We start from the raw sequence: 26,007 nt of genomic DNA, 5'->3' as shown, positions 1-26,007 counted from the left end.
ATTATGTCGACTTGTCAGATAATGTTATGTTAACTAGATGGCATAAATTGGGCGTGGAAACGTTTTAGTGTTAAATCTTTAAACACGTGAATAAGTGACAAGTCGATATAAAGATCTGACAAGTCATCATAATCATCTGACAAGTCGACATAATGATCTGACAAGTCGACATAATTATATGACAAGTGGTGGCAGAACTATGCCACCATACTTCCATGCGTAAACTATGTGAGTTGCGTCATGCATGTCGTCAAATCAAATAAACAAGTATAAGTACAACTTGCTTTGTTTTTACAGTATCATAAAATAAAAGACAATATGAATTATTAAGTTAAAATAATGACACTGGACACATTGAAGAATTAATATCCAGCCCCTCCCCCCCCCCCCCCCCTTCTATTAAATTCGATCGGGATCGAAGATCCAGAGAGTCATCGTTGAGACTGGATTTCCCTGGTTTTAGGTTTTACGCATTGAATGTAAGGTAGACGAGCATGCCAACATGACCCTAAATGGATGACAAAAATTCAGATTGGAAAGAGTTTAATCTTCCCAGCCACGCACAGGTAAATAGGGTTTATCAGAAAAATGGATGAACTGAATGTTTTGTCAATTTTACACTGATAAACGTCTGCTATCAGTCTAAATAAAAATTTAATGTAGAAAACGTGAAATGAAGCTCTGTAATATGATCGTGGTGGGGGACCTCAGGTCAATGCCCCGATGATCACCCATGTTTGGTTCAATAAACTTTGCTGGCCTTGTACATTCATGTACATTCTCTTGAAGAACGGTACAGTATCAAACCCAAGATATATTGGGAGACCATAGAAGGTTCATTGTAGAATTTTGAGAAGAGCACACAACTTGTTTACTGTACTCTTTCCCTAGGATATTTATGCAGCACATTTTTGTAAGTTATTCAATATTTATAGATGCCTCAGGGTTTAAATGATGTTCTTTTGATAGTATGGAAAAATGCAATGATTTTTTCTTTGAAACACCTGGCACCTATAGCTTGCCAGGTTTGAATACACAGTTTAAAAAATGGGATTTTGTATTGTAAGCGAAAGTACCATGATGATAACATTGAAAAATTTTGTAAGTTATTCCAAGTGACATCTGAATGGAGAAAAGATGTCAACATGATTCCTATTATAAATTTCCCTAAAAAAACTGTTTTGATTTATAAATCTCATAGACTCTCTGAGAAAACTGAGTTTGTTCCTATGAATTTTTTCAAGTTATAAATGTAAATTGACAATGAGTCAATGAAAATATGTTGGATATTTCCCTATTTATCGATTTCAATTGCTACTCTTTCACAGGTATGTGTATTTTTATAAAAAAAAAAATCCAAATGTGCTGCGTAAATATCATTGGACAGACTAGGAAAAGGGTGCTATTCTTTACAAAAAATTGGGATCATTTTGGGTTTATTTTAAATCAAAATATTTTATGTATTGCAACAACCAATTCTATATACCTATCTTGAAAAACAAGATTAATTATAAATATTAAGCATACATTTTAGATAAAAAAAGTGATGTATTATGAAAGTAATTTCGGTCATGTCAATATATAATTTAAATTCCATCTTTTCATGTAAAAGGCAGCACAATGTTTAGCTACTTTTTCTGAATCTCAATCTGCCTTTGGTTATATTTTCCATCATTTTTACAATGATATTTGATGCAATATTTATGAATATGACAGTTTGACAGTGTCCAACATTGAAGTACCTAGTTAATAACTTTGAAAAATTGTTAATGGATTATAGATGTTGGGTTGTAATAATCCAATAAAAGCATAGTTTTCCCACTAGATAATGATTAGAAATGTGTGTTTTGACTGTATCAAACTGGTTGAATTTGAATGTCACATACCAGTAATTCAAAACAACGAAGCATATTGCATTAACTATCAAGTTAATTGGCCCTACAGTTATACAAGTGTGAAATACATCTGACAACATGCACTCACAAAATCATTGAACTGATGTCAAGTCTATTATGAGACCCCTGGATTATATTTAAAATAAAACTTCATAGTGCATTGTTTTTGACATGAAGGTAAATGTACATGTTTCATCAGTACAATGATCGAGCCACTGAATTGTAAACATTTTATTGGGAGTAGGAGCCACTGAATCACATGACAATGAATAATAGACTAAATGCTGGCTTTAAATGTTATATGTGTATTTGAAGAAGGAATCCACTTACTCATTCATCATGTACTGAATGCATATTCATGTAAAAGATGCCCAGTTAAGCCAGTTTGGAGCTGTCTTGCATTAATTAGTGCAAAGCTAGTTCCCTTATCAGATGATGGCACTGACTGCCAATGAATATGCTTTGTTTTCTTTAGCATCTTGTTCAGCTATGTAATATTGTATGCAAATCTTAAGAATTTACAAGCTTAGTTCTGTTGATGTGCCAAGGGAAGGAAGCTTATAGGAAATGTACATGATATGACTAGTCCATTCAAAAACAATTTGGTGGTGGCGGTGCAAAAAATTATCAGATTTACTATAATTAATGTATTTAATCTACTGACCCAACTGTTGCAGGTATGCATCCAAACTACCAATATTATATTAATACAGTATATACATGTATTTTGAATCTTTTACTAGTCATGTAAAATATTAAGATCAGGTAAGAAAAATGTAATTTCTGGAAGGACAACAAATCTTTTCAATACTTTGTATGGCATAGACATTCTTTTATAAAGAAAATGATCAAAAACAAAAAACCAGAAACTTTATCTTAATTTATAATATACTCTTAAATAAATTTGGTAAGTTTTTGAAACTATTTTCTATTTTGTTTATACATATTGAGTTTTACAAAACAAAATCCCAAAATTATAGTGATAAGATTAGCAACTAGCTGTATCACACAATATTTGAATTGTACTCATGTTCATAAAATTTTGCTCTCCTTTAGCTTCCTATTTTTTTCTCCTTTATTATCCACAATAGTAACAATACTAAAAAAAATAATGACAAACTTCTTCAAAACAAGGTAATATATAAAATGGGTGTTGGCCAACATTGTCAACAAAGTTATTTCTGTACAGCTTCATTATTCCAGACCTAGAGTTATTGATTTGTTGTGTAACAGTGTTAGGTTTTGTTCTGCAGGAAACTGAGTTGGATAAGATTATAGAGGAGCACCTTGTAAATGATGCTGTCTCCTCACATAGTGAGGATGTCCACCATTCCAGCAGTGACAGTGAGGGCTCTGTCCATGACACAGTCACCTCTGTGCTGTACATCCCCCATGGAGGCACCCAGCAGCCCGAGTCCTCCCCACAAAGCCCAGTCCCTTCCCCTCGGCCAGTCCTGACGTCTCAACAGTCCATAGTCTCTGGCAGATTCACCCGCACTTCTTACGCCAGCGGGGAAACTGGTCATGTCTCAACTCCAAGTCGACTCAGTCCTTTGCCTATCAATATGATCAGTCCAGAGACCCTAGAAGACAAGGATGAGAACCAAGACGCACCACTGGTTAGAAGTTGTTGCCTTTTTATTTTGCTAGAGAGTGTTAATTGAGTAGTGCAAATAAAGTGATCTTCCTGTGTTGTATACATGCCCTTTCACTCAGTTACCAGATATTGTTCTACATAGTAAATATACTGTAACATGATTAAATTTGAGGAAATTTTATTTAATTTTATTGTTACCTTTAAAATCTTTAGGAAAAATATTTTCCTTATGTATATATATATAAAATTTATGTACTGTAGTAAGAGGCCTACTTGTATATTATGTAACTACTAAGTAATTTGTTTGGAAAGAAATTGAAATGAATACTTTCAATCCTAACTATGGGTAAATCGTTCTCACTGCCACTGGTATGTAAAACTTACTTAATTATGTATATGTAAAGCATTGAACGTTTTTGAAAAAATCATTTTTTCAAACAAAAATGTCGATTAAATCATTGATTTTTGGTCTGTTCAGGGATATGGCAGCTCCGACTCGTCTGTTGGAGACTCGACTGAGTATGTAGAGAGTGCCCAGAGAACTGTCACTTCTTTGGGAGCCATCTCCACTGACACTCAGGATAGTGCCAGGTATGACGATGCTCCGTTTCCATGTGGAAACATCCACTTTTGGATCGGACAGATGAATATGGAGGAAAGCTCGGTAAGTGTAGCAGGACCAGAGTATTCGTTTTCATCAATATACCTCGGGATGTGCAATTTTCATTTATTTTGAAACTTTCATAGACTAGAGGAAAAGTTAATTAATCAGTAGAGTGGCTTTGCCAATGTAGAGCTTGTCTGTTATATTTTGAACTTTGATAAACATAATGCTTTTGATTTCCTGGATGGACTCAATTAAGAGGTCCACAAAAATCAATGTTCAATGAATGATGAAACCAGATTTTTTCTTAAGATTTATATGTGATTGGCAATATTGTTTTATTTTTGTTTTGTTTTTAAGACTAAACACATTAAGAATTTTCTACTGTAGTTATTAAGTTGAAAAATTATATACATGTTTCAGACCAAGAAGCATTATGTGACTGTGTCGGCAGAGACTCCAAGTGAGGAGGTGACCCGCTTCATGGGTACATACTGGAAAATGAGGAGTCCCAAAATCGTCCTGTCCGTCATATCAGGGGTCAAACACTTCAGGCCGTGGAAGAATAACCGACTCAAGGAACAGTTCCAGAAAGGCATAACCAAAGTATACCTAATGCAATGGTTTTAAATCACCCCAAATTTCAATCCATTTAGGAGGTATCTATTGATTTGGCTGCTTTATTTTTGCACTCGGATGCAAAGTTTGTTGGTATATAATTGGTATTTACATGTTTGGTCTTTGAATGCACAATCTAGTCATTCAAGTTTTTTGTAGCATTTTCTATAAGACACACCAAAGAAATCTTCTTTAAAAAGGATAGGATATTTCTCTTTTTTGGAATAAATTTTTTACAAGGCTGTTAAAAAAATAAAACCGTAACATTTTGATGTACTTTTTCGTATACTGGTTCAAGAAACGTGAAGCGAAATTAAATCTGTTGAATATTATTTTACAAAATTATTGTAAAAAATAGGCACTTTTAAATAAGTTCAGACAGTTCATCATATTCTTCTTGGCAATGAAAAGTCAGTCTAAGGTCATGTTGATAACTAAAGATTTTCACACCATGGGTGTTATGTATTTGGATATTATATATTATTTGTAATCCCTCTCGTGGTACTTTTTGTTTTGTTTAGGATTTAAATGGACTAGTTAACTGATTTAATCATTTAAATGTACAGGCCAGTGTCAATTATCATTAGTAATGGTATGTTTAGATTTGCAATATTGTCTTACAACATGTCAAATGTTTCAAAATCAGTGCCATACAGCAAGTGGGTTGTATAGAAATTGCCCTTTTTCTTACTAAATAATTACATGTATCTACCCTCAAAACCAAGCTCAGTTGATGTGTCATACACATGTTAACCACTGTTACTAATTACTAGTACTGTTAGTATGGCTAGCCAGATCGTCTCAAGTATTCATCACTTTCCTGGTAGGGCCTATATAACCAATTATACATGTAGGTTTGCTTGCTGTCACACATAAATATATTTTCTGCAATGTCGCCACCTTTAAATCACACCAAAAAAAGCATTTATATAATTTAATATTATTGTTTAAGTAACCCTCACTGTTGAGAAATGGAGAACTTGGAGAAATCATTGATTACAACCTGCCAGCAATGCCAGTATTCTAAATGGAGTACAAGGGCTTAGCTCTTATTTGTAGTGTCCTAAGACAATAATGATTGCTTTAATGATATCCTGGCATCCTCTAGGCAGCTAACACCACCGAGATGTGGATTATAACGGATGGAGTGGACATGGCCGTCTCCAAGATGATAGGGGAGGCCATCCAGGAGGAGCGAGCCCGCCGAGAGTGTAAACAGCTGCAGCTCTCCCACCTGGGACAGGAGAAGGTCCAGCGCTTCCAGAAACTGACCCTGATAGGGGTGGTCCCCAAGAACGTGATCACCTACTCGGACCTATTCCAGGGAAACGTAAGTATTCAGGAGACCGTACAGTACGTCATCACGCTGATCAGTAGGGGAGAAGGTGTGATAATCAAACCAAGCATGCCAAGTAATTATATTAACATTGTTTATTTGAACACAGGAAGTGTTAAAAGCAAATTCATGTGCCATATACCAATGCTTGGCATCCCTTTCTCATTCTGTTGTATTTTCATGGATTGATATTCATCCTAGAATTTTATTAAATCATATTGTAAAGATAGAACACACATCATTCAAATATTTTACTTTAACTTTTTATGTAGACTTTATGTAGACTTTATTTAACCATCATCTTGAGACTTTTAAAGAATTAGATAAAAATATGGATAAGTCTTATAGGGAAGATTACATATAACATATATTATAACATATATTATGAATCATTAAGAAATTTTGTGAAACATTGGTTTTAGACACCAAGAGCAATGAATACTGAATAAGAAGAATTTTATGTAGTTATATAATCTCTAAGACCCTAAAATCAATGCTTAGTTACATGTGCACTGGGATAGCAAGTCGTATCATTTCATGTTTGATTGTGATTCTAAATAAGGAAAAAATAATAAGAATTTTCTTCAATTTAAAGTTAAGATCAATAAAGATTAGGTTACTGTGGAATCATTAGAATTCATGGTGGCTCAATTTTCATGGTATTCGTGGGTAGCCCTCACCCAAGAATTTACATCCTCAACGAAAACTAATCATAAAAGATTTAGTTTACCATCTGAAACTACATACATTACATCCCAACGAATATTTAAAAAACCCACAATCCATGAAAATTGGCCCCCATGAAATTAAATGATTCCACAGTAATCCCATTTAAAGTCTTTTGATGAGCAAAAAACCAAAATAACCTTCCTGCTACCCTGCTTCATTATAGTTTGTAATCTGTTGCCTAAAGTATCTCATTTTATGAAATATTATTTTATTGTTATAAATGGAAGTTAGATAGATCTAGATTTTGCTTACTTTTAATAAAAAGCAAGGGTTTGACACATTATAGAATTTAAGAATCATACAGCAATAATATTTTGGATTTTTTTGTTGTTTCAAATTATCTGATACATGTATTATGTTCACATTTTGAAGGGGATTGGGGACTGGTTTATAAAACCATAATAGCAGATAGACTCTAAAAGATTTAACATACTTTTTTTGGATTTTTTTTAAGGAAATAGTATTGAATTTATTAAGAAAACATAAAATGAAATTTTCTCTTAGCATTTTCAATAAAAACTCGATTTTAAAGAGAATTTGCAACATTTTTTTATTGAGGTGGTATTTTTCAGGTAAGACATTTATGGTTTATTCTTTTTTCTTGAATGAAGGAAATGGGCATTAATATCAAGAACGAAGGCATTAGACCCAACAGCGACCTCTATGAGCTGAATCCAGACCACACCCACTTTATTTTTGTGGACGAGGAGGACCGAGATCGAATGTTCTTTACAAACATCCGATGTCAGCTGGAGCAGCAGTTTCAGTATGGGGTGGGCCGAAAGAGACGCCTCCGGAGACTGTTCAGTTGGGGTAATCTTATTACAAACCATCTTGTTCATCTTAATCATACCCTCACTCAACTTGTGGCAGAGGGGATATCCAAGTAGCATTATTAACTGTGTGTGTATTGGTGGGTTAGTGTGCATGGTAGTATGTTAATGTACAAAAGCTTGTGGGCAAGATTGTTGATAAACTTAAAACACATAGAATCCTTAAATTTGCATACCCTTAAGCATTATAATAAGTCAATCCCTACTAAGTTATTTATTTGCAAGGTTATTGGTGAATCGTCTTTTGAGAATCTGTTATTAAAAAGTACCGGTATATGTTACTGAAATTTTGCACACCGGTTATTGTTAATAAAAGAATACAAAAGTTGATCTAAGGCACATTTGAAACAAGATTTCCTGTTGCATGGGATGATTGGCAGTAAAACTGAACAGAATTTACTTTTATGTAATTTTCATTTAAATGAAGAGTAAGTTAGACTTGTTTGAATAGATCAAAAAATTATACACTTGCTTTGTTATTATTCAGGATCTGATGAACAGTACGATTTATCTGAGCCGGTCATAAAGAAGACAGTGCCAGTGGTTGGCTTGCTGGTTCAGGGGTCACCAAGGGGAGTGGACCATGTCTTGACCTACTTAACTAACAAAATGCCGGTTGTCCTCTTGAAGGGGAGTGGAGGGGTGGCAGATCTATTGGCCTACGCATTTGAAGAGCTGCTGGAAAGGTGGGCTTTGAAACTTGTAATGTGCTTAAGTGTGGTCGTCATTTCAGGGGACAGACGATATCTGTCTAGTTATTAAACTTTCATGAAAGAAATTTTTTTTTAAATAAGACTGTTAAAGTGCCCTTATTTTAAAAATTTTATGAAATCTTTTGATTGGTTTTAGATCTGACCCTGACTTTGAAGAACACTTCCTCAAACCTGAGTTAACAAGGATGATCTGCAAAGTATATCCGGAGGACTTCAAAGAAAATGACATGGCTCGTACAGAGTTCAGAGACAAAATTCTTCAGTGTTGTCACCTCGCCATAGAGGTAATTGCATACAAAGATTAAAACACAGCCATGTAGAGATTGTCTCCTCACAAGATAAACTGAGCTGCTGCTAAATTTCTGGTTTTTCATCAGGGATAAATAAAGAGGCTTCTGATGCTGGGGTTAGAAGCAGTAAAGAGTCAAATGTTTGAGAATGACCCTTGGGTAGAAAGCTCCTTTAGACAATGAATATACAGTCAACTCTTGTTATCTCAAACTCAAGTGGACTTAGAAATGCGTGGCGGTTTGAGATATTGAGATTAAATTCAGTTTGAAAAATAGTGAATTAGGCTTTAAATAACTTTAAAATTTTCATGGTATTTTAGATACCAGTGTTCTAAAATCTAAAGTTCAACTGTATACTTAAAATTTAAGTAGAATGATATGATTATGGTGTTAATTTAAAAAAAATTGGTATCATGCTGTTGAGTTCTAAAGTATGATAGTAAGTTATTCATCCCTTTTGGTTGAGCAGAGTTTATTTTTTATTTCTAGGATGAGCAAGTCTTTTTAACCATGGTGAACACACAAGGATGGGATGCAAACTTGAAGGATCTGGATAAATATCTTCTGAAGGCTCTATTTAATTGTATGTATTTTCTATATTATCAATTCAAACTGAATGAAAAATAAAGATATCAGAAGTATGATTGGAGCAAGTTTATTGTGTTAATTTTTTTTATTTTGTTCTGTGGTAAAGGTGAAAGGCAGACCAAAATGAAATGGAGGGAGAAAGTGTTCAAGGATCTACAGCTGATATTGGACTGGAATCGTCCAGACATGGCCCTCTCTATGATATTTCACAGAGATGACTGGGGCAAAATCAAGGTACTTTTACAAACAAATCACTGTTTAATTGTAGGCTTAATATCTTTTATCAATAAATGGGGCATGTAACGGGCCCGAGGTATATCGGGTAACACAGTCTTAGACTGTATTTAGTTTTTAATAAAGACTGGTATTTCAACACCACCGTCAATTCATATTTCCAAATATAAAAATGCGTGACAATCCGAGAGAGAGAAACATTAGACTTTGTAACATTTCAAATAGATTTTAATCAATAACAATACTATAATTTAAGACAACATAAACAGGGGAAATAATCGATCAACCGATGCAGTCACATGTGCATTCTATAAACCAACATGGCGGAATACGCATGGAATACGATCCTGGTCGCATGTAATGACAGTGCCATGTGCTCATATTTATGTATGGGCTTTATAACGGATATTATGCGTTGTATTACCGAAAATCATCGTAATATGTAAACAAAGGTTAATAATCCAGATTCTATGTAAATCAATACGGTAAATAGATATTTTAATCAGGTCACAGTATTGATCTAACTCGCAGCAGAGCTATCACAGGGCACAAGGTGAATTTTGGACAAAAGTCGATGCATTTATGAAATGATTTACTTGACCAATGAATAAAGCATTAATAAAGTTTGAATTTCATGTGTAATTAAACATGTTATTTGGTTATTTGACCAGTAAACTATAAAATAACTGATCTTTATATGTGTCTCAGTTTTTACTATCAGAATAATTTAAGTGAACTTTTTGGTCATTCAGGTTGATATCAATACTTTATCAACTGAAGACAGTCACAACCAATGTATACAGTACAATGGCACTAATTCTCTCCTTGCAGGTCGACAAGAAACTGTTTGAGCAGGCCCTACTGAAGCTGAATAGGGAGGAGTTTGTAGAGATCTTTCTGGACCACGGGTTTCTAATTCACAAGTACCTCAACCACAAAAAGTACAAGCTTCTGTACGAGAAGGCAGACGACCGTGAATTCTTTGTCAGTATTTGTCAGGAGAAGGTACTGGGTCAGATGGGGGTAAGTACCTGCTGCATAGCTACTACAGTACTACTCTATTACTTTGATCCCTGAGGTCATAGAGACTTCACTTATGGGTTTGAAATATCCTATTTACATAAAAATATATAGAAACAATTCCTCTTAACAAAATAAAGATTGCAGTCAGTTGTGAATTTAATATGAAAGCAAGTAGTTATTAAAAGTTTTCTAATTACCAGTAAATCATAAAATAAACCTCTTTGGGTCATAGAAGGGCCAGTATTAATGTTGATAAAGAAAATGAATTTATTATTACCCGTATTGATATTGAAGGAAACAAGTACAGTAATATTTGTTTAGAATGAAATCAGATTTTGGGAAATTTGAGAAAATCCAATATACATGTAGTTGTAACAAGAATAGCAAAATTTACACATCTTTCAGCTTTACCTCAAAGTCCAAAAAGTTAGAGCAATATTAATCAAATTTAGTGTTTCTATTTCACTGAAAGTCCTACCATTTCAAATCCAAATTTCATTCTTGCAATATTGTTTTTGCGTTTTATTTGCATTCCATTGATAATCAAAGGATATACATTTGTATTTCTAAATGAAAGACCTAATGCTTAGTTAGTTAGTTACTCTTGACTTAGGTATTTTTTAACATTGAGGTACGCGTATACATTGTATGTGTATTGCATGAGTCAGTGTAATGAGATGCTTTGATCTGAAATCTACATGTACCTGAATCTGTTGAGTAGACTAGGTGTTTGTGTACATTAAGGTATTTGTGTTGTAGAAGACAGTGTAATGGATTCTATAATCTGAATTGACAGGTATTTGACCAGGCTCTGGATGCCAATTTCTTGGTGAACGACTTGAACCGACTCATCTTCAAACTGATCGGCCTGAGTGACTTTGTCCAGCCTTATGAAATGTCAATGAATTCCGTAGGCCTGTATGTGCTGGACCCTGCTGTAGCAGAAAGAAAGGTATCAGTACACATACTTTTAAAGTATCTCTTCCTACTGTATTTAAGCAAGATTATTTTAGAATAGGAAGATGTGAGTATAGTGATTCCTTAAAAGCACGACCTACAGCTGTATCTGCAATGCTGAACCTTTTGAGTGTTGATTCTCTTTATCTTTGCAATGCTTTTGTTATACCCCCGCAAACGAATCGTGCGTTAACAATTTTACATTTTTAACTTCTTCTTGAAAACTACCTGGCCAATCATTACCATTTTTGGTGTGAAGCCTCTCTATGGTAAGAAGAATCTAAATTGTGAAATTCATGGCTCTACCACCCCTGGGGTGCCACGGGCGGGGCCAAATATGCAAAAAAGCCAAATTTTCAAAAATCTTCTTCTCTACTCCCACGCATGTGAGGAAAAAACTGGTTGCATGGTTATAATGTCCATGAGGCCCTCTACCAAAATTGTGAAATTTATGGCCCCTGGGTCAGGGGTTCTGGCTCTAGGGTGGGGCCAATCTGGCCATATAGTAAAAATGCATTAAGTCTTAGAAAATTTTCTTCTCTACTACCATATATATTTTTTTAAAACTAAATGCATGATTATGATGTCCATGTGGCCCTCTACCTAAATTGTGAAATTCATGACCCCTGGGTCAGGGTTCATGCTCTAAGGTGAGGCCAATATGGCCATATAGTAAAAATGTATTAAATCTTAGAAAATCTTCTTCTCTTCTATCATATATATTTGTTAAAAACTAAATGCATGATAATGATGTCCATGAAGCCCTCAACCTAAATTGTGAAATTCACGACCCCTTGGTCAGGGGTTCAGGCTCTAGGGTGGGGCCAATATAGCCATAAAGTAAAAATGTATTAAATCTTAGAAAATCTTCTTCTCTTCTATCATATATATTTGTTAAAAACTAAATGCATGATAATGATGTCCTTGAAGCCCTCAACCTAAATTTTGAAATTCATGTCCCCTTGGTCAGGGGTTCAGGCTCTAGGGTGGGGCCAATATGGCCAAATAGTAAAAATGTATTAAATCTTAGAAAATCTTCTTCTCTATTCCTGTATATATTTGTTAAAAACTAAATGCTTGGTTATGATGTCCATGAGGGCCTCTACTAAAATTGTGAAATTCATGACCCCTTTGTTAGGTGTTCAGGCTCTAGGGTGCGGCCAATATGACCATATAGTAAAAATGTTTTAAATCTTAAAAAATCTTCTTCTCTACTCCCACACATGTGGGCAAAAAACTGAATACATGGTTATGATATCCACAGTCTCCTTTACCTAAATTGTGAAATTCTTGGCCCCTGGGTCAGGGGTTCAGGACATGGGGGGGGGTATGGTAATATAGTGTTAATGCATATATTGTTTAAAAATCTTCTTCTCTATTCTCACACATCTGTATAAAAAAACTGACTAATAATTATGTTTACCAGGAAGTCCTCTACTGAAATTTTAATTTTCATGTCCCCTCAAGGATGGGTTTTGACTCTAGGGCAAGGCCAAAATGGATGTATAGATGTTAATGCATATAACGTTAAAAAATTATCTTCTTTACTCCCACACATCTGAAAGGAAAACTGAATTCATGATTTTGTAGACCATATCTTTTAGTTTTTCACCAAATTATAAGTTTCACAGTTCTTTTTGAAATGTGGAAGTCATTACAAATTTATAATTTTTCTACTCCAGTATGAAACCTAATTAATTATAAGACGCATATATGAGACTCCATGACAAGTTTGTGTATGGGATATATGCTACTCAGGTGACCATTAAGGCCAATTGGCCTCTTGTTGGTGTGAAGCATCTCTATGGTAAGAAGAATCTAAATTGTAAAATTTATGGCTCTACCACCCCTGGGGTGCCACAGGTGGGGCCAAATATGCAAAAAAAGCCAAATTTTCAAAAATCTTCTTCTCTACTCCCACGCATGTGAGGAAAAAACTGGTTGCATGGTTATGATGTCCATGAGGCCCTCTACCAAAATTGTGAAATTTATGGCCCCTGGGTCAGGGGTTCTGGCTCTAAGTTGGGGCCAATATGGCCATATAGTAAAAATGTATTAATCTTAGAAAATCTTCTTCTCTACTACCATTTATATTTTTTAAAAACTAAATGCATGATTATGATGTCCATGAGGCCCTCTATCAAAATTGTGAAATTCAATTTTTTGATATGGAGTTCTATTGTGCCAAAGGAGAAAGTGAGGAAAATTTGAAACAACTAATTGCATATGTCAAGACTCTTATTAGAAAGATTTTGAAAGTGTTATCAACAGAAGAGCATTGCTTGGCTACCGGTATTTCCATTTACTGCAAAGGGAGGGGTTATTGTCATTTTGTTGGTTTTTCTTTAAATCAATTAAATTAAAAAAAATATATATCATCAGATACATACATTTGTAAATGTATTACTGCTATAGATATGTATTTACAGTGAAATTCTGACAATTTTGATTTTAATTTTTCTTTGTTAACTAATTTTTTTTTTTTTTTACAATTCTATATAGAATTTTTTTTTTGTATGTGTTCCAAACCTTTATTATTCAATTCAATTATTTGTCCCATTTGAAATTAGCCTTGCGGGGGTATTAGTCCCATTAGGACAGTTCTAGTTGCATTTGATATTGCAACTACATGTATATGTTGACGATAAATGGGGATGTATTTCAGGCTCTGAACTGGTTGACAGTTTGGGCTGTACTGATGAACAGACACAAGTTGGCCAAGGTGCTGTGGAACCGCTGTGATGAACCTATAGCTCTAGCTCTAATCTGTAGCAATCTATACAAAGAGCTGGCTAAAAACTGTGTGGAGCTGTTCCTACGAACAGAAATGGAGAGAAATGCAAAGTAATTCTTTCTTGTAATTTAACAGTAAATAAATCTAAAATTCATTGTCCTCTAACCATTGCAATTTTTACAATTTTCACTTTCTTGAACAAAAAATGATTCCACAGAAATATGCTTGACAAAAAAAAAAATCATTTGTATCTATAACCAGGGAGTTTGGTGACAAAGCCCTGGGGGTGCTAGATATTGGGTACATGGACTCGAGTGAGCAGACCTACAGCATGCTGAGCGCCCCTCTTAAGGATTTTAACAACAAGACCTCCATTGAGATCGCTCATGATGCTGGCTACATCGGCTTCATTGCCCATCCCTGCTGTCAGAAATGGCTGACTAGAAAACTGTTTGGTGCAATTCAGGTCAAAGAATTAGATTTGGGTTTTTTGACACTTCCTAACTGGTTTAAGGTAAGTTTGTATCAACTTTTTGCTGTTTCAAGATCTCAGCATTGCCATGTTTTCAGCAGTTATGAAAGACTGGTCACCTCAATAGCTTGATTATTTATGCAGTTAGTTACTGTATTTTGCTCATTTTTAGAAATCCTTAGATTAGATGATCTGGGGGATGAAACAATTTTTTTTTCACTGATCACTGTGAAAATTAGTACCTATGATTAAAAAGGAAGTCACCATATATTGATAAGACTTATTTATTAACAGTAATAAAAAGCTGAAGGCAATAAGAAAAATTAAAAATGTTTGATTGTAATAAAGAATTAGAAGAAGCAGACATTAGAGATTAAATTCATCATATTTTCATCAAACAAGCAACCAAATTTTGGTCATTATTTCCCTGATTACTACTAGTGGAACTACTTCAAACTTTGAAAGAGAATTTAATTACAGTAAAACTCGTTTAATATGAACACGGATATAGTGAAATCTCGGTTATAGCGAAGTTTTTTTTTATACCTTAGTAAAATTGCAAAATTTAATGGTTATAATGAATTTGGATATAACGAATTTACACATATAGCGAACTGATTTTGAGTCCCGTAAAGGTGGATAATAACGAAATTTAACACTTTTTAGCGAATTTCTCTACAGTTTAAAAAGTTTGGCTACATGTATTAGTAAATAAAGATGACTGTACATGTAATTCACTTCAAAAATATAGTGAATTCGCTATAGTAAGTATTATGAATTTGTTTTACGGATATAACGAATTACGGGAACATGTATGGCAAATTAAATTCATTGGTCCCTAGGACTTCGTTATAACCGAGTTTTACTGTACATGTATGCTGCTAAATAATGCATTTTCCTCCACAGTAAGAGAGGTTGCATGGCTTAGCGGTGCTCTTGTTGTTTGACTGCAACCCGGAGTTGCAATCTCTATCACAACTTACCACAACTGTTTACTCTAAACATTTTAATTTTTTTACATAAAACAGTATTTACTTTGAATTAATAAGATGTAATGCTATCATTGAATGTACTCATAAACAACACCAATACTTAATGTAACAACAGGATTTAAAATGGGTAACCCCACCGCTATTCCAAAGTCCATAAAAGCAGTGACCCGTACAAACCGGTGCAATTAGTACTTTCCGAGAAATCGCGGAATTTTACCACCGTGGAGTTAAAATGACTTACAGTACATGAATACTTTTAAGTGAGTCTTTTTGTAGATTCTGGTTAGTGTTTTCTTCATCTTCCCCATATACATTTGGATTGGATTTGTTCCAAAAGCGTCTAGCTGGAAGAAGAGGAGAGGAATAACTTTTCAAGTGGATTCTGGTAATAAATGTGTACACATGCAATTATCATCAGTAGAGTTTGCACAGGCATTTATGAAGTTTTATTCCCCAGGAATAAAGACTTTGTAAAGTAATTTTTGAATGATATTGAAGAATGATTTTTGAGTCGGTGTGCGAGGCGAGCGAGTCCTTCTTATCATATCGTTTCTGCGAAAATTTTGCACTACATTATTCATGCGCTAATGAAAATAGTGCATGCATTAACCTCTTTCGTTTGCATGATTGCCAATTTGAAATGGTTAAACAATCTTATCTTTTTTTTACATATATATTTTTTTAAGTTTTTCTTGTTTAAAAAATAAAACAAATCAAAGTAGTTCTTGTTCAATCGCTGCCCATGAATTTGACAACTTTTCCATTCCATATTAAGCGTAAAATCTATTTTTAGAAAAACCCAGCTTGCGAAGCGAGAAGACCCTTGCTGTCATCGAATCTCTTAGAGTGGATTTTGAGCACTAACGTGAATTGATAATGTGCGATATAATGCAAATTACTCTTATTTCTTCGTCATTGAAATATACTGGACCTTTGTCTCTATCTTATGATATTATGCATTGCCAGTCTGGCAGGCATTGCCAGTCTATCATTAAAATGTCAACAGAAACGTGTTAAATCAAAGTACTGAAAGTACTGACACGAGGTGATGATTCAGGAATCAGACATTTATTGACCTTTTTCTGCTTTCAACCCGCAGAATTTGAAATAATCATGAATTAAGTATAGAAGTATCTTATTTTCACTGGCTACAACATATCAAAGATAAAAAAAAAAAATCATGAATCGTGAAAGATATTTTTTTAAATATATAGGATATCTAAATATTATTATCATTTAATTTAATATGATAAAGCTGGTCTCATAAAGGTGATGTCTGCTACAATGAGCCCTGTAGTTTTTGTTCACCTATGTTTAATTTATTTACAAAAGACAGAATTTTTTTTAAGGTATTACTAACAATGTAATAAAAACAAATACATCAAAATACTGACAACATGTTCACAGGGAGTCGACTCTTGGGCCCTTCAGGCCTTTGATTCTTTGAAAATAGATTAACTATTATTCGTATGAATTTTACTGAAGGAAATATAGGACATTGCTAGAATAAATTGAGGAACCAGTAGGGGACCAGGATTGCTTAAATAGTAAACTCCCAGAATGCTTTGTTTTGTTTTCACTTCTCTTTTCTCTTGGAAAATGCACATTCATACTAATGTATTTTTAAAATTTTTCAGAGTTTTTATCTGTGATAACACTACAAATCGATATTGTAATGTATAGTCCAAGCAGTTCATCAATGCTTTGGCTGGGGTGTACACATATGTGTTCAACAGAGCAGGTGCTCACAAGAAGTCACTAAAATTTGTTCTGGATATAGGAAATTTTGACGAACGCAAATAAAAATGACATCAAAATGTCAAAAATAATATGATCACTATGTGAAAATTATATAATAAGGAATTATTCTTTGATAATTATGAGATGATAAATTTTGGTCAGGGGTGATCAAATCTTAACATCAGCTATAAAGTCCCCCTGGCTTTATTGGATTTGATCACCCCTGGCCATATTTGATGACCTCATAATACATGTACTAAAAAAGAAATAAATGAGAAGAACAAAGAAAAATCATATGCATCAAAATAACCTGTATTGTCTTTAACATAAATCTTCCAGACTCAAAAATGGTGGATAATGATATCTCAGATTCAGATGATGAGGAAGAAGATGAGAACTTGCCAACATCAAAATCTCTCCTTCAGAATGAATTGGAAAGGGTAGCAAAAATTTTATTTCCTAATAATAATCACTGCACCGTACATGTATTCACTCTTGCTAAACTAAATATCTCCCAAAGCTGTGAACAAATCTTGAAAAAAATCACCAACATCTGTTATTCAAAACAAAAATACATGGCAAGGTTAATAAAACTCCACTTTAAAAATAACTATTCATTTAATTAATCATGTAAGTCTATTGGCATTATGCAAATTTCTAAAAAAAAAAAAAAAAAAAAAAAGAAAAAAAAGGTGAAAACCTGATGAGTGCTGATTTGAGAATCCTTTTTTCATTTACATACTTTTAAAAAACATTTTGTTTGAAAACTTAAGAGTTGAACATCTGACATTACACCCGTTTATTTATGTATACAGGTACATGTACATCTATTTATGTGAAGTATCTAATTTGCATTCAATTCAATGGTTTATTGACATCACCATGTTGGCATACAGTCAAAATGAAATCAAATGACAGTCAAAAGAATATTATAACATAAAGGCAATAGCATGCAAGACAGTTTTATACAATTCTTTATAGTCCCTGTAACTGTTTTCTCTGCATAAAGCATTTATATAAGTACACGTAGATACATAAACGTTTTGTAGAATGGATTAACAATTTCTTTTATTGGATCAATACCACAGTATACTTTATCATTGTAAATATTACAATAATGAAATTGAAGATTGTCATACACAGGACAGTAAATTCAAAATGTTTTTCATTTTCAACTAATAATTTACAAGCATAGTGTAAATGTTTTTCCTTAGGGATAATTGGTTTAGAATATCTACATATTTCAATAAATAGTGAATGTGCACTTACTCTTAATCTTATTAGCTGCGATCTTTCATGCTTTTTCAAGGAAAACCTTAAATAATCTTTCAACTTATACCTGTTCAAATTTGATATTTTACTGTAAAACTGAAGTTAGAAGATGAGATTTTGTTCGTTGTTCAAAGATCATATCAACAAAAGTTTTATTTAACTTAGACCTCAAATCCTTATGGGAAATATCTGAAGATGTAAAGTTTAGATTTTGTTGAAGATTAAACATCTTGCTTTGCCATGAAGTATAAGTAAGTAAGTATAAGTAATTTGGCAGTATTTGATATATACATTTTGTGTCACAGTTTAAGAAAAGGAAGAAGCTAACAGTTAGAAGGAGATTGCAAAGTGCTTTTCAGAAGCAAGTAGAGAAGGAAATACCTTTGTGGAAGAAAATATACCTACTTTGGAGTGCTCCAATCACAACTTTCTGGGTAACTCAGGTATGGATGAATCCAAACAGAACACAGAGATGTTGATTATGAATTATTGTTTTAAACTGAAGAACACTAGAATACTTGATCAGATACTCAATTAATTCTTTCTTGATTTTAGACCATGTACTTTTGCTTCCTTGGTTTGTTTTGTCTGGCTGTGTTGTGGCCCACCTGTGGAAACTTCTTCCTGGACCTGACTCTGTGGCTCTGGACCTCCATCATCCTGATTGACTTAGTTCAACGGACATACACAAAGCACATTGTAAGCAGATACCTTCATTTCTCTTATCTTTCTATTTCATTTGGTTGATCTAAGAGTAAAGTTAATGTAAGGTAAATGTGTACAAAAGGTACAATGTAGTATGATGCAGGAAAATTAGAAATAATGTAAAGGAAAGAACTAACCCACAGCTGGTTACAGAGGGGACAATAACACTGCTGGGTGTTAGTATGTCAATGTAAAAATGCTTGTGGGCAAGATTAAAAGAAAACCTTAAAAAGCATTTGAATTTATTAAAGCAATGCTGTTCTTTGACATTTCTTTTCAATGATGAATGTTGTACATTAATGTTGAAATACTAAAGCTATCATTCACATAATATTCTTTTTAGCGACACAAAGCAGTAAATCTCCTTGGCCCTCTCTGTGAGATAATCCTTGTGATGTTTTTCCTGATCATGTACCTGGTTTTGAGGATTATCCCGCACTGGTTTAACTCGGCTGACATCATCACCAGTAAGGTCGTGCTCAGCATAGCCCTCATCTTCTTCTTCTACCGACTGCTGGGCATCTACCTCCCAATCTCTCCAACGCTGGGGCCCATGCTGGTCAGGATGAACAGAATGGTAGGTTACATACTCAACAACAAAATGACAAGTGTATTATGCTGTATATTTCATTCTTCACATGTAATGCATTTGCAAGCAATGGTTAAAGGCCTAGACATATCATTTTAATATACACCAGTTTCACTTGCTCTTTTTCATTTCTTGTCTGAATACTGATGATTTGAATGCTTCTCTCTAGATTAAGTACGATTTCGTGGACTTCATTCGGATGTTTTTGGTGTTCATGATATCCGGAGGAGTGACTATCCAGGCCATACTGTACCCTAACTACCCTCTGGGGATAGATCTTGTGAAAAGGGTCCTGACACGCCCACTCTTCGCTATGTTTCTCACCCAGATTGCAGATCTTGATGGTAAAAGCAGATTTCCTCTATTATCTTTCATCCATATTTAATTTGACTTTTTTCTAATTAACATTTTGTTAAATTCAATATGTATGTTTGAATTGTATTTTTTTCTTCAGGAGACACGAGCTGTTCAGGTCACTACAATAATGTGTCGATAGGTTTTTGTACAGCAGGTAATTGTTTAATCGTATACTGGAATCAGCATTTCTGCATATCTTTAACAAGAATCATTCAGGGTTGAACATTAATTTTGTTATTTAAACTTGAAAAATGAACTTTTTCAATTTTCTATTTGTGGTATTTTGATTTAGATTTTTATTGAAAATATACTGAAAAATGATTTGCTTTTGACATGATTCAGCTTAAATTTTTCTTATAAAAAACACATGTAAATGGCTACTTGTAACAATGAATGTTTTTCAGATGTCAACTTTAGAGGATCCCACTATGCTAATCCAGGTACCAATATTTCTGATGTATTAGTAAATAAAGATAAGTGTACATGTAATTAACTTCAAATGGCTGGTTAGGAAAAATATTGTTCCCAATTTGTCATGACCCCTGTGTGTTTGTAGAGTCGGTGATCCTGCCCATCCAGAAGTGTCCGTACTCCAGCCTGTTCGGTTACCTCATCACCATACAGTATCTGCTGATCTGTAAACTGGTCCTCGTCACACTGCTGTTTGCCATGTTTGCGTAAGTATATGTAAATGCATGTTTCATGTTATCATTACTGATATATCATATTGATTAATTGAGATATCACTCAATAGAAGTTCAGAAATAATGATTTAAAAATTCTTATCCATTGTCTTTTTTACATGTAAAAGCATCATCTTGAAAACCAGTTTCTGGTTTGAAATGGTTCCAGAAAACAAAAGTTGATTAAATGTAGGAAGTAATGACTTTTGGAGTTGAGTACATGTATTTTTATTAGACAGTAATGATGGGAAATACAGACCTTGGTTAATCCTGTTTGTTAATGTTTTTGTTATCAATGATAAGCACAAGTCATTGGTTTTAATTTTTATAGTCACAAGCACTTTTAGATACAGCAACAATTTAGCTGGTTAAATAACTTGCCCTTGCTAGTTTCTTGATAAATTAATGAACAAGGACATCGTGTAGTTATATTCTTTGATAGTCACAATACATACATGTAATCCAGCCCAAGTCATGTTCACATTTTACTAAAAGAAGATATGCGCTGTGCATCAGCGGCATACTAAATGTATATATTTTCACTGCATGCACTGTTGTATAGTAATGAACATAGAGGTTTTGAATCTGAACTGTGCTCTTTAAGTTTTCTCTTTTGGAGGTCAAATTTTTTAAAAGATTTGGGTCCACAAAAAAAAAACCTAAACTTTTTGTTGCATTTTTGACAAACAATCCTCCACTTTCTGTTGCATTGACTGTCCTTAGTTTGTTGTAGGATTCCTTGGTTACAAAACCTGTAGATTTTTACTGTGCACCTACGTGTTCATTTCCAGAGTGGTAGTCTCCCTGCATCAGAAGTTTGTGTGTGTGTGTGTGTTTGAACAGAAGGTAAAGGTGACCAGGTGTTGGAACCACCTTACCACTCACCTTGATTCCCTAATTATTTCCCCTCAGTAGCATTTGTTAATTAATCCTATTAATTACTGTAAATTCCTTATTTTACGCAAGTACTTAATTCCACGATTTGGCTGTTTTGTATCAAATCGCGAGAATATAAAACCGCGAGCACCAACTTTTTGTTATGACTTCCTATAGTTCAAAACTGTCTGGAAAATAAAAGCGTGATTTAAAAATCCGTGATGGTTGCATTTTCACGATTTTACGCGGATAATAATTCCTCGCATTTAATTAGGAATCTACAGTAACAGCCTTGCACTAGTTATCAGCACAACCCCAAAATGAAGGATGCTAAAATCAGAGGAGTCCCAAGCATGTTACTTTATCCATGTTGATGTTTTACTAGCAATGGTCACTGCATGTAACAATTTCTATTTCCTTGTAACCAGAGTTCAGTGAATGATAAAACATGTAAACCATCGGTCATACCGGTACATGTATTTACCTGGATATGTATAGAACCGGTATTGTTTCAGCAATGAAGAATCTTCAAGTTGGAGGATTTGATGTTTAATAAAATTATTTGATTACTGGTAATTTGTTCAAGGATATGCTTTTTCCTCAGTGTAGGAAACAGTCATTGTCTCTTGAAATACCATACAATCATTAAAATTTTTGGGAGCCAATATTCTGGAATTGTCAATTATTCACAGATTTTTGGGGACTTTATTTTGTGATTCACTTTGAATACAATTTAACAATAAATATTGTGTTTCATGATTATCTTTAGTTAGTATGTAAATTTTTGAGTTGAGTGAGGCGGACAAAAACTTAAGCAGCTACAAATTGTAATGAGTCTACAGTACATGTGTTATTGCCACTGTATCGAGTCTTCCCTGCATCTCTCCCCAGACTGACCATCACGAAGGTGGACAATGAGGCCAGCGAGATCTGGAAGTTCCAGAGGTATGCACTCATCATCGACTTCGAGGAGAGGCTGAATCTACCTCCTCCCTTCATCATCATCAGCTACATCTGTATTCTTCTGAAGAAGATTTACAACAAGATGAAGGGATGCAAGAGAAACTGCTGCACCTTCTGCTGTTGCAGTAAGAAAGCTAAGGTTTGTGGTCTTATCTCTCTGTCAATGTATAGCTGCATCTATAGCTTTAGTCATGTTGTCAATCTTTGTTTCATGAGCAGGAGATCATTTGATAAAATATGGCTTTGTAATTCAATGGTGTAATCTATTGGCTGATGATTTTTTTTATTGGATGGGATGGCAAAATGTCAGATTCAACTACCATCACCAAAGGAGGCTCAATTTGAGAGAAACAAATCGAAATCTATTAATTCCTGGATCTAATCAGTATTTCATGTGAAAGAGTGCTGTTCGAGAGAATGAATGGTCTGCATTTAGACAAACTTTGACAACAGTCTTGGTAATACTTAGACACTTACATTACTTAATCACATTGACAACAGATGTAAAGTTGCTGAAGTATTCCCAGCATCATAGATAAGGATATTGTCAGATTCTTTTTTTTAATAGTTTTTATGTAATTTTTGTTTTACTTTGTTTATTTCAATGAAAAGGTTTTTTTTAATCTTAGGTAAAATTTCTTTCTTGGATAATAAATTGATTAAATTGACTATACACTAATGGAAATCACATTCTGTTGAAAAGAGTCAAATTTAAATGCATGTAATTCAGAACATAAAACTAGTACATGTGTACCGGTTATAGAAAAGAACAGATTTTAAGACGTCATCATAATTTTGTTTATATTTATTATCATGATATACATTCAGATTACAATAAAATACAGATAAAGTATATTACTTCATGAACAAAAACACATTCTTCTAGATCTATATAAGATAAGAATTAATCTTTTTAATCCACTATTTATTTTTCTGTCTAGTGTTCACCTGCAAGCACTTCAGTAAGTGGAGGGTTGATGTACTTTTGGTCTAGACTTGTAAATGTTGACATTGTTTGATTGTTCTAGCTGGAAAACACACTCGCTGTTAAACACCAACATTTCTTTTATCTTGTTTTGTAGACTATGTCACTGTGAGTTAGATATCACCTTTCGAATGCTATTTTCTTGGTTGGAGTAAACAATCATGTACCCATTCAATTTTTTGTGTTATACAGTCATGTATATAATGCTTTATTTTGGAACAGATGATGTTTTACTTTATGTCCCATGTGTAAAGAAAAAAATGGAAAACGTATTTGTCTCCCTTAGAGCTGATTTTAAAATACTGTCGATTTTCCCACTTTGTTACAGTCTTGTTTTTGTCAGCAGCTCGCTAAATCCAGACGCCCGTTGCTTTGCCGGCATCAAAGACATGCCACAGAACTGCCCATGCAGTATGACTGCAATAGAGCTGGCCGGGTCGCTTTGCCGGCACTAAAGAAATGTCACCATTATAACAATTATTCTGCATGTTGAAATTAAAGGAAGACTGTTTAGTACTGTAAACGTGGTAATTTACGCTTTGGGGAAATTTACACTAGTTACATGGTAAGATGAAAACCGCGTAAAATACCCTAACACAAAATTTAGTATTTAGAGTGGTAAATCACGTTTTCGCTTCTTAAATACCTGAGCGATTTGTTTCACTATAGAAACCCAAGAAAACACAAGCGTAAATAACCACTTTTACAGTATTAATTCACATACCGGTAGGTACATGCATGCATATATACATGCATTTATTGACAAATGTTGTTTATATATTGATTTCCTGCACACCGTATTTACATGTTTGCATTGTACCAATACATTGACTTTTTCAATTCTCTCTTTCCTCTATCATATTCAAGTCACGAGTGGTGAATGTCTTAACTACTGGTACACCTATTACGATCTGATTGAACAAAAGTTAGTCAATATTTTTCATTAGCTGGCAAAGACTGTAGGTAGTTTACTGACCTGTGTAGGGGTTCAGGGGTCAACCCAAAAAGATATCGATATTAAACGATTGTATTCTAAATGGCACAATTGGCTGCAACTATAACAACATCAAATATTCAGCATACTGAAAATACAACCGAGGAACCTCTTTTTAAATCTGATGAAGCCCTGCTTTACTCATCTTCACAATGTCAAGGTTTTGTGATTGTGGAACTCCACACAAACTGCATGAAGTTACACAATCACAAAACCTTGATATTTTGAAGCTGTAATTCACTTAGCTAGCTAAGCTAAACAAGCTCTCTCTCTCTCTCTCTCTCTCTCTCTCTCTCTCTCTCTCTCCATATACATGTATTTGAAGCCATTCCAAACATAAGAATAATTTCAAATGTCAGTATAGATAAGAAAAATATTTGTTTTTCAACCTACAGTACACTTTTTCACTATTTTTAATGCAACTGCACTGCTTCAACCACATGCGTTATTGTTGCTGGGGCATGTGTTTGATGCTGGCAAAGTGACCAGCGGACTGAGTCTATCGAGCTGCTGAGGTAAACATTGATTCTCTCCGAGTGAGAAAATCGACAGTATTTTGAAACGAGCTCCAATGCGACCAGATTTACCTTGGTCAGTGTAACTAAGTAGGGTCATTGTTAAGAGGTCAAGGGTGAATTTTGCATATATAAGACTTTGTCACCATCTGGGACATGGAGTTTAGCAAACACATCTTGTTGTTAAAGGTTCTTAATAAAAAATACCTGTAACAAGATTTGATATTCGTTGGTGTTGTGATACTTGTTTTATAGAGGCATGTCTTTTCCCTTTAATTCACTTTTGATAGTCTTACTACAGTTGCTATTGCTATTGTGCTGACATACATGTATAAGAAACTAGTAAGTGGGCTTATTTAAACCTGGGAATTTTTTGTATGGAAAGTAGGAGGAACAAGTATTCCTTTTGAAGGAATGATTGGCTTGTGATGTCATTGGTCAGTTTAATGTTAAGGTAATGCTAAAGCATTACATGCACCAAACTTTATAAATAGGATATATCATACTGTTTCCAAAATAGTAAGCAATGAATAAACTTTACCTTTAGTAGGCAAAGTGTACTTTCGATAAAAGTTCTTGCACATGTAATGAAAAAAGTGATTTGAATTACTATGTAATGTATAAATGCTTTAATTTCAAAGTAAATGCATTAAAATAATGGGGATTTTTAAGAATTATACGTAGAATTCATAAAAATTTGCACAAAGCTGTCA

At 34.0% G+C, this 26,007-nt stretch overlaps 1 protein-coding gene across 3 annotated transcripts in view; it reads left to right on the top strand.

The window, feature by feature from the left end:
• The first annotated feature begins 411 nt into the window (after positions 1 to 411).
• LOC128192142 (transient receptor potential cation channel subfamily M member 2-like) overlaps positions 412 to 26,007 on the top strand; it is a 32,384-nt gene continuing 6,788 nt past the window's right edge. Inside the window, exons 1-24 of one of the 3 annotated variants that reach the window (XM_052864622.1) lie at positions 412 to 566; positions 3,149 to 3,514; positions 3,971 to 4,156; positions 4,520 to 4,702; positions 5,823 to 6,044; positions 7,391 to 7,592; positions 8,100 to 8,298; positions 8,462 to 8,609; positions 9,105 to 9,198; positions 9,310 to 9,437; positions 10,269 to 10,460; positions 11,257 to 11,412; positions 14,083 to 14,261; positions 14,413 to 14,665; positions 15,892 to 16,000; positions 17,695 to 17,795; positions 18,933 to 19,070; positions 19,183 to 19,326; positions 19,676 to 19,909; positions 20,091 to 20,265; positions 20,376 to 20,432; positions 20,683 to 20,718; positions 20,835 to 20,955; positions 22,729 to 22,939. In XM_052864622.1, coding sequence (XP_052720582.1) covers positions 513 to 566; positions 3,149 to 3,514; positions 3,971 to 4,156; positions 4,520 to 4,702; positions 5,823 to 6,044; positions 7,391 to 7,592; positions 8,100 to 8,298; positions 8,462 to 8,609; positions 9,105 to 9,198; positions 9,310 to 9,437; positions 10,269 to 10,460; positions 11,257 to 11,412; positions 14,083 to 14,261; positions 14,413 to 14,665; positions 15,892 to 16,000; positions 17,695 to 17,795; positions 18,933 to 19,070; positions 19,183 to 19,326; positions 19,676 to 19,909; positions 20,091 to 20,265; positions 20,376 to 20,432; positions 20,683 to 20,718; positions 20,835 to 20,955; positions 22,729 to 22,939 — 3,888 coding nt within the window. In that variant the 5' untranslated portion in view covers positions 412 to 512. Of the gene's footprint in view, positions 567 to 3,148; positions 3,515 to 3,768; positions 3,862 to 3,970; positions 4,157 to 4,519; positions 4,756 to 5,822; positions 6,045 to 7,390; positions 7,593 to 8,099; positions 8,299 to 8,461; positions 8,610 to 9,104; positions 9,199 to 9,309; positions 9,438 to 10,268; positions 10,461 to 11,256; positions 11,413 to 14,082; positions 14,262 to 14,412; positions 14,666 to 15,891; positions 16,001 to 17,694; positions 17,796 to 18,932; positions 19,071 to 19,182; positions 19,327 to 19,675; positions 19,910 to 20,090; positions 20,266 to 20,375; positions 20,433 to 20,682; positions 20,719 to 20,834; positions 20,956 to 22,728; positions 22,940 to 26,007 lie in introns of those variants that run through there. The other 2 variants (XM_052864623.1, XM_052864624.1) reach the window with 2 other exon arrangements.

This window comes from Crassostrea angulata, chromosome 7 (assembly GCF_025612915.1).
Source record: "Crassostrea angulata isolate pt1a10 chromosome 7, ASM2561291v2, whole genome shotgun sequence".
In the NCBI taxonomy this organism is placed as follows: Eukaryota; Metazoa; Mollusca; class Bivalvia; order Ostreida; family Ostreidae; genus Magallana; species Magallana angulata.
This window is presented reverse-complemented; position numbering and strand designations above follow the sequence as displayed.